The sequence below is a fragment of the Schistocerca piceifrons genome, chromosome X (assembly GCF_021461385.2).
Source record: "Schistocerca piceifrons isolate TAMUIC-IGC-003096 chromosome X, iqSchPice1.1, whole genome shotgun sequence".
Taxonomy (NCBI): Eukaryota; Metazoa; Arthropoda; class Insecta; order Orthoptera; family Acrididae; genus Schistocerca; species Schistocerca piceifrons.
The window spans coordinates 581074881-581088062 of record NC_060149.1 but is presented as its reverse complement, the minus strand read 5'-3'; the positions used below and the strand labels follow the sequence as shown (position 1 = coordinate 581088062).

Genomic DNA, 13182 nt, shown 5'->3' with positions numbered 1-13182 from the left:
AGGCGCTAGAGTCTGGAACCGCGCGACCGCTACAGTCACAGGTTCGAATCCTGCCTCGGGCATGGATGTGTGTGATGTCCTTAGGTTGGTTAGGTTTAATTAGTTCTAAGTTCTAGGGGACTTATGACCTCAGCAGTTAAGTCCCATAGTGCTCAGAGCCATTGGAACCATTTTTTGGAATCGGTATTGGAAATAAGAATAATCAACATGCAGGTTTAAAATTCCTTACTTCATTCCATTAGTCAGAAACATACATTTTCAATAACTTGGCAGCAACTATAAAAATTGTATCTATTAATAAAGTTCAATTTAAGAGGGGCCTAAAGGATTTATTGGTGACCAACACTTTGACTACTTTGATGAATTTCTTAGCAGAACCAACTGATGTATACATTATGTATAATATTAAATAATGTGAGTATTATGTAAAATATGACTTCTTTATGTCTTCAGTGCAGTAATGTGACCAATGTGAGTGAGTGAGTGAGTGAGTGAGTGAGTGAGTGAGTGTCAAAAACTTGTTTTCTATCGGATGATGCATGGCTACAATACCCAAAGTAGCATCATATGCACCTCAGTTTATTGTACATTTACATGTTTTGTGACACAATTGGTATCACTTCTTAAATGAAAACATGTTTCAGATTTTTATTTATTCCACATGAATGAGGACCATTCCACTTAGGATCCATTGAAGCAACATGTATTCTTGTTATATTATGTGTTCTACTTCTTGAGGATTTCTCTCTGCGAATCTGTGTACAAGAAGTGCATCCTATCAAATCTAATCAGGAAAGATGTCGTGAGCTTGCAGGATTACACCTGAGCAGCTTTTTGCTACACACACAAACAAGTCAAATCTGAGAAACTGGCAAACAGTCATTCAACATACCTCAATTACAAATCATACCACCCTGTTATATTAATGGCATGTTGCTAGGCTGATGGATTATTTACTATTATTGAAATTGGTTATGCTGGAAGAATTTGTGATGGGGGAATATTTTGCACTTCATCAAACAGTGGAACACACACACACACACACACACACACACACACACACACACACACACACACACACATTGAGATTTTATACCCATCAAGATCAGTGTCCAATGAAAATGATACGCCCACGTCCATTAATATTTTGTAGCATATTAAACATTTCCTTTATCATGCTACTTAATGGGATCACATTCCCAAAATATTCTGGATATTATGAAAAAAATAACTGTAGGTTAAGCAGAGAAAGAAAATTAAGTCAGTATGCCACTGAATCGAGAAATAAGTGATTCCAGAGTTAATCCTTTAACAGCTCACACCATAAAGAAGTTACTTTTGAGTAGCTCCATATACTGATGTTCTAAAATGCATGGAGGTTCCTATATTCATTAAAGGAAAAATGAAGGAAAAGCCACTGGACTAACTATCCTCTACTAGTTGCACTCTCACTGTGGGTAACTTATATTAAAGTGACACATTCCACACCATTACGAAATGTCGTATTCATGATCTATGGAACAAGGATTAATGAATGTATGTAATGTACATATGTATGTATGTATGTATGTATGTAGGTGTTGAAATCACCCAGCAGGATAAATAAGGGTGGGTGGGGGAGGGAAGGAGGGGGCTGATTGATGTACTAGATCTTTCAGCTCTGGACAGGATGTGCGTAACTTGTACCAAGGCAGACAGTTCTAACAGTTACAGCTTGAAGTACCTGCTTGCAGAAAGCAGATGATTGTACTAATGTGCACAGACTTCCGAAGCACTCTCCACATAGTTCGAACATGACTAAAAACATGTTAGTTTTGGGCTGTGTAACTGTGATTCTTGCAGTGCTACATGTATGGTGGAGAAGGGGGACAACTGCTTGAGTTCAGCCAGATGGTAGTAATGATTATTAGTGTTCCATTCTACAATGATTACAAGAGGAGTTGGACTGACAAAGATGAATTGGTTTACACTTTCTCCTTTCTCTTTCTTTATTTCTTTGGAAGATTTTAATTCTTATGAGTGTTTCTTGGGTTGCATATCCAGGAACTAAGAAAGCAAAACTGATGAAATCTTCTCAGGCTTCCATCTAGTGACAATCATTGAATCATCACAGGATTTCAACATAGCCAAATTGATGGAAGCTCATGAAGATTTCATCAGCAGTGCATTCCAGAACAGTCTACATTTACAGATAACCAAACTGTTCAATGGTCTGATACCCATACCCCTTTTTACCAAGTGACTTATTTAATTGTGGAGGATACTGTCCCAGATGGCCCCCACCCAAGCAATGCTAGTGAAGAAAGGTGTCTCAGGCTGCTGCAGCAGAAATTTATCTGCTGGCACAATATGGGTGTGTTCAAGACAGGTGTAACCTCTCCCTCTATAATGGCTTATTGATATGTAGGTAGTTAATGACTTGAAACAGGTGGATGTGCTAGCTGTTGCCTAAGCAGATTTCATTATCATATCAACCGAAAGAAGATATTTATACTTTTTTTCAATCTTCAAGGTATTACAGGTGGTTAATTGTTTCATATTCCCATATTTCCTTTTTTGTTTTAAAAATCAGGTAAATTTGTGTTTGGGGAGAATGATGGTCAGGTCATATTGTGCACTGCAGAGGCTGTTGGCATGGATGGTTGTCATGTGGAGTTCTGTGGTAGTTCCTACAGTGAGATGATATATTACCATAATGTAAACATCAAAAATATCTCAGGAGTGGCAGGGCATAGCACATCTATAATGCACAACTTTAATTTTTCATTACGATGTGTATTTTAAATGTAGATATGAAAGAACATGTATCAACCTGGTTTTCCTTTGAATCGTCGAGGTTTGCTCTGACTTTTTTGTCAAACTGGAAGGCTAGATCTCAGTGAAAGATAGTGTCTTGGATCACATTAATGCTTTTGTGCAAGGGAGAAGTGACAGGAATATCTCCTCAAGGGGTACTGGCTCAGAGTGCTTGAGATCTGGTTGTTAGTGGTTTAATCATTAGAGATATGTAATGCATTTTTTCCATGTTGGCTATTTCCGTAATTTATCTTTGATATTCTCCAGTGTCAAAAAACCGCAGTTTCACTGTTCTAAAAGAATCACCATCTGTCCTAGGAAAAGCAAATATTGAGTAAATTGTTTGGTTCCTTGTTTTGGTCAGAGCCCTGGTGCCGCAACAGAACAACTACCAACTTTTTGACTTACATGGGGAGATAACAACTCGCACAATCACCACGCAAGACCTACGTTGTCACAGGGCTATAGTCAAGCACATACCTGACAACCTATCACATATGACTGGCTCTAGCACTGACTTTTTGGAAGGATTAGTTGTCCACACAGTGAGCATGCATATGTGATCAAACATTAGGAATCTGAGAAGAGATAGCCAGTTGGGGGAGTGGGGATTTACAGCATGGGAAAGAGCGAGAGAGAAATGCTGCAATTGTTTCAAGCCCATACTTGTCACACATGTACCCACAAAAGAGCTGAGAGGCGAGAAAGGGGGGGGGGGGGGGCAGCATACTGCTACAGATTTTACTGCCTTAATGCTGTAGCAGTTAAGTATTACTTTGTACAAAAATTCACAAAAGACTTTTTTTATGACATTACAGCACTCAACATGAAACACAGTACGGCACCATCTCTGACCATCAACTGAAGCACACATATATAGTTGGTCGATGGATGAACAAATAATATAATTATCATTGATGCAGTTTTAAAAGGCAACAATGAGTGATTACATATTTCTTTAACCAGAAATGACAGAAGAAACAATTTGAAGCCTTCACTCTGTGTTTGGAACTTTTTGTTGAACTGAAAGGGATCTATTCCTGACTTTCCAGCATTATTCAGGAAACCAACCAGGCAGATGGTGGTCGTAGTGATCTCTATACCACAAATCTAGTAATACCAGTATTGCTGGCCCAATTTTGATCTTCCTACACATCGGTCAGGGGCCTGAAGACGACATAGTAAAATGCTGAAACTGGTAGGCAAATAAAATAAATTTTGAAACTAGACACTGAAGGTTGTGTAATTTGACATCCTGTGTCGAACAGCTGAGTCCTGCAACCATCTCTAAAAAGATGGACATACAGAGACACATAATTAAGTTTTGAATATACATACTAGGCAAGTGATAATATTATTCTATGCAATTTCATGTGGTTTTCATGTCAACCTCTGTTGACAGGTTGTAAGTAACTTGTGCTGCTGATTTGAATTTGGCAGTTCTGTGTAGCAGTACAGTGGTAAAAACATCAATGTTCATGACAACTGATTTATATTTTTGAGTTATTGCTGTTGTTTAACTTCTGCTAATTATGCAAATCAGTGTACGAATGCAATGGAACACAAAGTAAAATACCATACCAATGCATTACTCAATTACTTAGAAGGGAATTTAAGAACAGTTACAGAAACAAGTAAATGAGTGTCTCAAAAAGCTGTCGTATGAGGTAGTTAGATAGAACAGGGAAAACTGCATTTTTCCTTAGTCTTTTATAAAATTCTTGATTGCATTTAACTGTAACATTACTATCAGAAACAAGTATGTAATATACATGTGTGCACTTACAGACCAAGAATCAGGTACTCACTCCTTACATACTACTCAGCTACTGATCGACATACGGAAATTCATCCCTATTTCAAGTGTTTTGTTAATTGTTGTCCCAATTATAATCACCCAAAAGAAGTATAGTTAGAAACTGAATCACACAATATGTCTCACCCTATTATCCAAATCAAAGAGGTAAGTATCATCATCTCTGTTATCAGCTTCACAGTCTGTAATGATCTCTCCAATGTATCTGTAAGAGAAAGACACTGTATTTCAGAATTCCATTCGGTTTGAAAAACAAATACAATTGTAAATGCAATGCAAGATAGTCACCACACACTTTATAGTATCATTCAAACATAGCTCTTTCTTTTTTTAAAAAAAATAAAGAAATGATAACAATAAGTGAGAAAACACTTTACTGTGTACTGGGACGAGTAGGAATGGAAAAACAATCATTTGCACTGGCAATTCTTGTTGTTTTATGACGGAAACGTAATATATATAGAATCACAAGTGCTTGGCAAGTGTCTCCAAAATCACTAGAGATACCAACTTCTTTTTTTTAACATATAATTTTCCTATGGTCATTAATAATAATAAGAGGAGTATTATTCTTGAGCCCCCTGTTTCTTACACTACCCATTCATCCATACTGAAGACATCATCACAATGAACCATGGCTCTTCCCCCCCCCACCCCCCACCCCACCCACCCCCCCCTTTCCTCTACACGAATCTCATTCTCTGTTGTCTAATGTCTCAAAACCATAGTTACTTTCCATATTGGCTTGGGTTACTATCCTAATAACAGTATGTTCCTTTTACTGATTTTAAGCACTCTTCAGTTATTATTCCTGCCTTCTTTTGTACTTGACTTCACTCTTTGCTGCCCATCTTCCTGCCTGTTCAGTATCTAAAACTGGTGTGTAGGTTGATTACATGTCATGTAGATCGTTTATAAGACTCCTATCAAATCAATGTGAAACAAGTCAGTTTACAGAATTTGTATATATGATGTGTTTGTGTGTACAGCTGTATGCTGGCTACATAGAGAACACTAATCACCAATGGGTTATACTGAAGAAACAACTTCAGAATAGACATGCAATTTTCTCTTAAACTTGTGACATTTTTATGTTATTGAGGAAATGATCAATAATTTTTGTGGCTATATACCAAACTTCTTTCTGAGACACTGACAGCTTAAACACTGAGTACAATATTTGCTCCAGTATTGTAGTTTTGTCACTCCTTAAAAGAGCACAATGGTCACTTTGGCATGCTGCAGATAGTGTAGAACTGGTACCAGGTGGTCATGCAATCCTCCTCCACTGATGGAAGTAATGGCAGTGAAGTATTTCATTTGGAAGTGCACATGACCACACAGTGAATGAAGTTGCCCACATTATTGTTGTATGCTGCTGTCTACAAGGAACAGTATATCACTTGCAGCTATGTAACATCACATTAAGAGCAATGGTCATAAGCTCTTAAGCAACAGGGGGACAGGAGCCAGTGTCACACTATGTCAATAACTGGTTTCAAACTCAACAGGAATTGCAGGTGTTAGTAAATTCTGGCCTGTCTCGATCAGTTCCAGTGCGAACACTGCAATGGAACTGACTAAAACAGACATTTGAAGCTGGGTACCTCGAAAAAAGTCACTATTGATAGTAGTCCTTAAACATGCACATCTTCAGCAGGTAAAATAACACAGAAACTACACAAACAGGAGGAGGAGATTAGTGTTTAATGCCCATCAACAATGAGATCATTAGAGACAGAACACAAGCCCAGATTAGGGAAGGATGGAGAAGGAAATCAGCTGTGTCCTTTCAAAGGAACCATCCTGGCATTTGCCTGAAGTAATTTAGGGAAGTCACGGAAAACCTAAATCAGGATGGCCAGGTGCAGGTTTGCACCAGCGTTCTCCTGAATTTGATCCAGTGTGCTAACTAGTGCGCCACCTCACTCAGTAGAAACTATATGGTAACTGACTGAACATTCGTAATGTGGTCCAACGACTCACAGTTTTCTCTCTTTTCAAATGATGCAAGTCACTGAGTGCATCAACAGCCCAAAGACACATTTAACCTGCAATGTATGGAGTGTTAGTTCACCCCAGAGGTGGTTCAGTGATATTTTAGGTGTGTTTTCTGTCTCGTGACTTTCGGTTACCCATTCAGGATACTGTAAACATGAACCAGTAGGTTTATTTCGGACATTCTTGGTAACCAAGTGCTGCACTTTCTTCTACAGCTTCATGAAAAGTATGTTGTGGACATTATGGTCTTCCAAAATGACCTGGTTTGGCAAAAAACTCTACCAACCTCTCCGATATATACACTTCCAATTTCCAAGTTTTCATCAATATGTACACATCATCATTCATGTGCTGCATTAATTGTTGCTATTATTCTATTTGTTGCACAGAACTGAATTTACAATGCTTTTCTTCTAAACTATGGGAGAGGCTATTTGCAAGAAAACACTTATTACTTCTTTGAAAAACATTGATGACACAATCACTGGCAGCATAACATCACGATGGGTTCTCAATTCTTTTCATTAATTCTGATTAAAAATGTTGTTTGTAACATCATTAATTCCAGAAAACATCTTTTCTCCTAAAAGTTTTCTAAAAGTCTGTTATTGTCTACACAATCTAATGCCTTTGACAGATCACAAAAAATTACTATTGGTGATATTTAAGGCTCATAGTATTTGGTAAGCAAATGTATGAAGCGAGTTCTCAGTCAAGAGACCTTTATGAAATCCAAATCATAATGAGCCAAGTACAGAACATTGTTTCTACTTACGTGTGATTTTACTCTTAAGTACATTAATGTATCAAATATATTATAAAAAGATATCTGTAATGAAACTGGACAGTTATTTGGATTTTTTCTGTTACCTTTCGTATAATGATGTTGAACAATGATGTATTTTAATCTGCTTGGAACAATTCCCTGTGCGAGTGATACATTACGTATATCTCATAGGATATGACACGACATTAAGTTATAACAACTTCTGAGAATTTTGTTCAAAATTCCAACATTATATGAGCTTTAGTTTTGGACAACTTTTAAAAGTCTGTAAATTTCAGTGAAGGATGTTTGTGCTACTTTTATTTGCTTAAAGTTCAATGGGATGGCTTTCTTAATATAAGGCTATAATGAAAGAGTAACTTGTTTTTAAAGCTATATATTTTCCAAAGTATTACATGTACGAATATGACTGATGCATGAATAGAACACCATTAACTCACAGATTTAGCACTCTGCCTACCAGTTGGCCTTACGTGTGCAGTGCCTTGACAAAATGTGACAAAGATAGAAAAGACTTCTTGCATGTTAAAATATGTGAGATGTTTATATGTTACAACAGCACAAAATGCATTTAAAAGGAATTATGGAAAAGAACCACCATGTAGACAGATTGGCAATTTAGGAACACTAGTTGTCTCCGTAAACAGAAAAGTTCCGATCAACGAAGTGTGGCAGATGAACCGTGGTGAGGGTAAATCTGTAGCAGTCACAAAAAATGAACAGTCCACAAAAGCCACAAACTTGGAATACCGCAGCAAACTCTGCAGAAGATTTTGCGATGGTGGTTACATTTTAAACCATAAAATGTGAGCTCATACAAAAATTAAAACCAGAAGATTATAGTCATCACCTTCAAGCACTTGAGGATGAACATTTTAACTCCAAGCTGATGTTCAGCAATAAAGCAACCTTCCATTTATCTGGAAGGGTTAGTCATTGCAATATGAGAGTATGGGCCACTGAACTTCATCATGGGGTCATTTTTCTTCGGTAAGAAGACTGTCACAGGTACCTCTTACCTTGAAAATTTCAGTTGTGGTTGTTGCTACAATTGATATTATTGGTAATTCCAAGAATTACACCCCCCCCCCCCCCCCATTGGAGCAATGATTGTTGAGGTAACATTGAAGTTCTGCATCACTGGATTGGGCATAGGGTAGATGGTGGTAAGCTCCAGGTGGGGTAAATACCTGCATAAAGTTTTTGAATTTCCTGCCATTGATTCAAGAATTGACTACCAAGCGGCAGGTTTGTTGTAACTTTTTGTTCCATGAAAGTTTGTCTCGGGAGTTCACTCCAGATATGAGAAAAGAGTAAGTCTGTTTTTTACTACTTACACGTACCTTCCCTGAGGTTTTACTTGAACAGTGTACAGTGTATGCTTTTGAAAGGAAGAATCAACAAATAACTCACTGACATTACTGCATTTAAGATTGACTTTCACGAAAAAATAATAATTCCTGTTTGTCCACATAATAAACACAGTGCATTCCACAGAAAATGGGAAAATGGGTCAAATCCTCACAGGTATTTTGGCGTAAATCCCTACAGCTCCAACAGTGTGAAATTAACTCATCTGAAGATATAATTTTGCTGTTTGAAATAAAGATTAAGGAAAAAGGTTGTGGCAAAGTATTAAAATGTTGACTCCAATAAAGAATTTGCAAGGTGGTAACATATATGGGCCATGCACTGGGAATGCAAGGCTCACATCAATTTCCACTTTGCATTTTTGAATAATTAATTAGGTCAGTAATGGCAAGTAGCAGCACTGGTGTGAACAAATTTGCAGTTCATCACTCTATACCAACAGATGTAGCTAATGGATGAGAAATGAGAATACACTACATTGCATTAAGTGCATATAATTTTTGTGGACAGAGTTTCATGTGGGATTTTTCTCAGGGAGCTGGTGGCGTGAAGCCAGCAGCGTGTTAGCCCAAAGGTCGAATTTTAAAACCTGCAGCACCCCAGGAGGTGCTGGCCCCACCAGGCTAGTCTCCAGCGGCAAGGCTTTGACGCGGTCGACAGGCAGGGGGCATTTCCGGCAGCACACTGCAAGGCAAGCAGAATGTCTCCCCAAACTGAATAATGCAGGGAGATGCTGTTTCCCCTCAGTCGTGTCACCCTGAGTTCACAAAAGCATCGCGGACAACACTGCCAGCAAGGAATGTACCTCCACAAATCCCCGACTCTGTATTTTTTGAGTGTGGGGCAGAGGAACGGAATGTGTCCATTTAGACGCTGGTGCCAAGGTCGCACCTGAAAGTTTTTCAGACAAGTGGCAGCTCCAACTAGTGACCGCAACTGGCCAGGTCGATTTGACACACGCAGTGTTTGGGACTAGCACTCATTGGTGCAAAATTTGTTAAAAAGTTGTGACTGGACAGCCACAGCAACAGAGCCGCAAGACACACTAGATTTTGGTAGAAATGACACTATCATATCAGCGTCGGTCAGATAAGGGTGCAGTACTCTGCACCATGCGATACGGAGTAGTTGCGGAGTAGTTGCATACCCTATCCGAAACTCCAGATAATTTCGCAGAATTGTGTCATATACATGTGTCACTGTGGCTGCAGCAACATCACACCTGATTGGCATAACAACATAATGAGAACAGCCGCCTGGGGACCCTGTCATAAAGCAGAAGAGCAGAATAGGTAATATACGCAACTCCGGCTGTAGCACTATCAGCCTTGCAGTTTACAGAAGTTAATCGGGTGGCTGTTGACCCACTGAGCATTGCAGCACATTCTCGCATTATTTTTGTGATTAGATACTGATGGAAAGTATGTGATCTAGAATCTTGTGCTCTCATTCAGTTAAAGGGAAATGCCAATCCGCATTGCTAGGTTTTATAGTTGTATATTTATGTTATTCTCCTCTCTCTCTTTATTATGATGTTAATCTGTTCATATTCAAGAGGCATCACATCACTAATGCAATTTATGAGTATGTCTATATCTCAAATGCAATAAATCTGATTATCTTTCTCAATCTTTCAGACTACATACATTGAAGCACCAAAGAAACTGTTATTGGCATGTGTATTCAAATACAGAGATATGTGAACAGGCAGAATACAGCACTGCTGTCAGCAACGCCTACATAAAACAAGAAATGTCTGGTGCAGTTGTTAGATCGGTTACTACTGCTACAATGGCAGGTTATCATGATTTAAGCGAGTTTGAACATAGTATTATAGTCAGAAAATGAGCAATGGGACACGATATCTCCAAGGTAGCAATGAAGTGGGGATTTTCCCATACAATCATTCCACGAGTGTACCATGAATGTCAGGAATCCAGTAAAACCTCAAATCTCTGACACTGCTGCGGCCGGAAAAAGATCCTGTAAGAATGGGACCAACGATGGCTGAAGAGAATCATTCAATGTGACAAAAGTGCAACCTTTCCGCAAACTGCTGCAGATTTCAATGCTGGGTCATCAACAAGTGTCAGCATGCAAACAATTCAACAAATCATCATCAATATGGGCTTTTGGAGCCAAAGGCTCACTCGTGTACCCTTGATGACTGCATGGCACAAAGCTTTACGCCTCGCCTGGGCCTGTCTACACTGACATTGGACTGTTGATGACTGTAAACATGTTGCCTGGTCGGACAAGTGTCATTTCAAATTGTATTGAGCGGACGGACGTGTATGGTTATGGAGACAACGTCACCTATGCATGGATCCTGCATGTCAGCAGGGGACTGTTCAAGCTGGTGGAGGTTCTGTAATGGTGTGAGGCATGTACAGCTGGAGTGATATGGGATCCCTGATACATCTAGATATGACTCTGACAGGTGACACATATGTAAGCATCCTGTCTGATCACCTGCATCCATTCATGTCCATTGTGCATTCCAAAGGACTTGGGCAATTCCAGAAGGACAATGCAACACTCCACAGGTCCAGAATTGCTGCAGAGTGGCTCCAGGAACACACTTCTGAGTTTAAATGCTACCGCTGGCCACCAAACTCCCCAGACATGAACATTACTGAGCATATCTGAGTTGCCTTGCAACGTGCTGTTCAGAAGAGACCTCCACCCCAATGTACTCTTACGGATTTATGAACAACACTACAGGTTTCATGGTGTCAGTTCCCTCCAGCTCTACTTCGGACATTAGTCGATTCCATGTCACGTTTTGTTCAGGAACTTGTGTGTGCTCACTGGGGCCCTACAGAATATTAGGCATGTGTACAAGTTTCTTTGGCTCTTCAGTGTATATTGACACACCAACCCTATGCTACAACCCAGTCAAAAATGTTGGTGGGGTTAACCTGATGTTAATAATTTACATGCATCACTACTTTCTAAGAGGCAATGACCTCATCCAATCCAATTGTTCAATAGAGGCATATATTGCATATTCAGATGTCATTAAGTGCATAATAATTGCATTTGGGGAATTTATAATAGAATCCCGAGTTCAGTAAACAGTTCATTTGCATATCACCTCATGGTGGCAAAGGAAACTCTGAGGTTGCTTCCCATAATTGGTGACCCTGCTTTTAAATATGTAATCTGAAATCTGATACATAAACAAGGTATTGAGATTTGTTCATGTTTCGATATTTTCGAATAGATTTTTTTTCTCACAGTGTCACTCAGCACTAAGGTACAAAAATGGTTCAAATGGTTCTGAGCACTATGAGACTTAACATCTGAGGTCATCAGTCCCCTAGAACTTAGAACTACTTAAACCTAACTAACCTAAGGACATCACACACATCCATGCCCGAGGCAGGATTCGAACCTGCGACCATAGCGGTCGCGCGGTTCCAGAATGAAGCGTCTAGAACCGCGTGGCCACACCAGCCGGCACACAAAGGTAGTTTCTTATAACTGGCTGATTGAATATTTGTGTTACCTTAACAGCTTGTGTGAATTTCCTAATCTGATGTGTTTACTTTCAACAGGTATTGCCTCCTGCGGTAACAGTTCAGTTCTTATGACTTCTGCATCACATCAAGGAAAATATGCACTGGCACAACTGGGTTGAATCATTAATATCCAAGTTGTATTGGATATAGGAGTGCATAGTCAGGTTCTTTAATGTATTTTTATGTTAATACAGTCAGTCCCACTGTTACGCACCTCTCACATCTTGTAATGGCCATCAGTTTTTAATGCTGACGCGGAGCTGTGGTAGACTTCTTATGCACAGAAATCAATCCTTTCGTTGGGAATGCGGTTCATGGGGTTGGCCAGCCCATGTCGCAGAACTGCTGTACAGCTCCCCCCATCTCCTGGCGTTCCCACAGGCTTGTCGTGGGCCAGTGACCCATTTCCTGGCCGCGTGCTGGAGAATTCCATCCTTGCATCACAGGACACCACAGGCGGTCTACACTTGGGCCAAAGGCCTCCCAGACTTGCTGACAGGCAGCACACGCATTCACACATAGCACCACCTACCCTTTCGCCCAGCTGCCGCAGATGTTTTGCAGTTGTTCCACTCTGACATTTTTGACGCACTTTAGTCTTACTTGAACTGTTAGAGAACACTCATGTTCATCACAATCATACATCAGTGATTCTATGTCATCTTTAAGGAGGTACAACAGGTCCACTCTGTATTATAATATCTTTCTAATTAATCAATACTGAATAGTTCTTATTATTATTGAATCGCCAAAGTCTCACTTGTGTATCATCGGTTTCATTGTATCCATCTCTTAACTTAAAACCAAATACGTAATTTAATGATTAGACATTACACACATTTGTTTGACTGCTCATGTCTACCTTATCCTAATTTGTACCTATATCT

General features: G+C 39.4%; 1 protein-coding gene across 4 annotated transcripts in view; it reads right to left on the bottom strand.

The window, feature by feature from the left end:
* Positions 1 to 13182, bottom strand: part of LOC124722488 (serine-rich adhesin for platelets-like) — a 365160-nt gene that overhangs the window by 54869 nt on the left and 297109 nt on the right. For all 4 annotated transcript variants that reach the window (XR_007006449.1, XR_007006450.1, XM_047247643.1 and 1 more), the window contains exon 15: positions 4739 to 4817. Coding sequence is in view for 2 of the 4 variants with exons in the window: in XM_047247643.1 (XP_047103599.1) it covers positions 4739 to 4817 (79 nt within the window). In the remaining 2 variants the exon portion in view is untranslated. The remainder of the gene's footprint in view (positions 1 to 4738; positions 4818 to 13182) is intronic.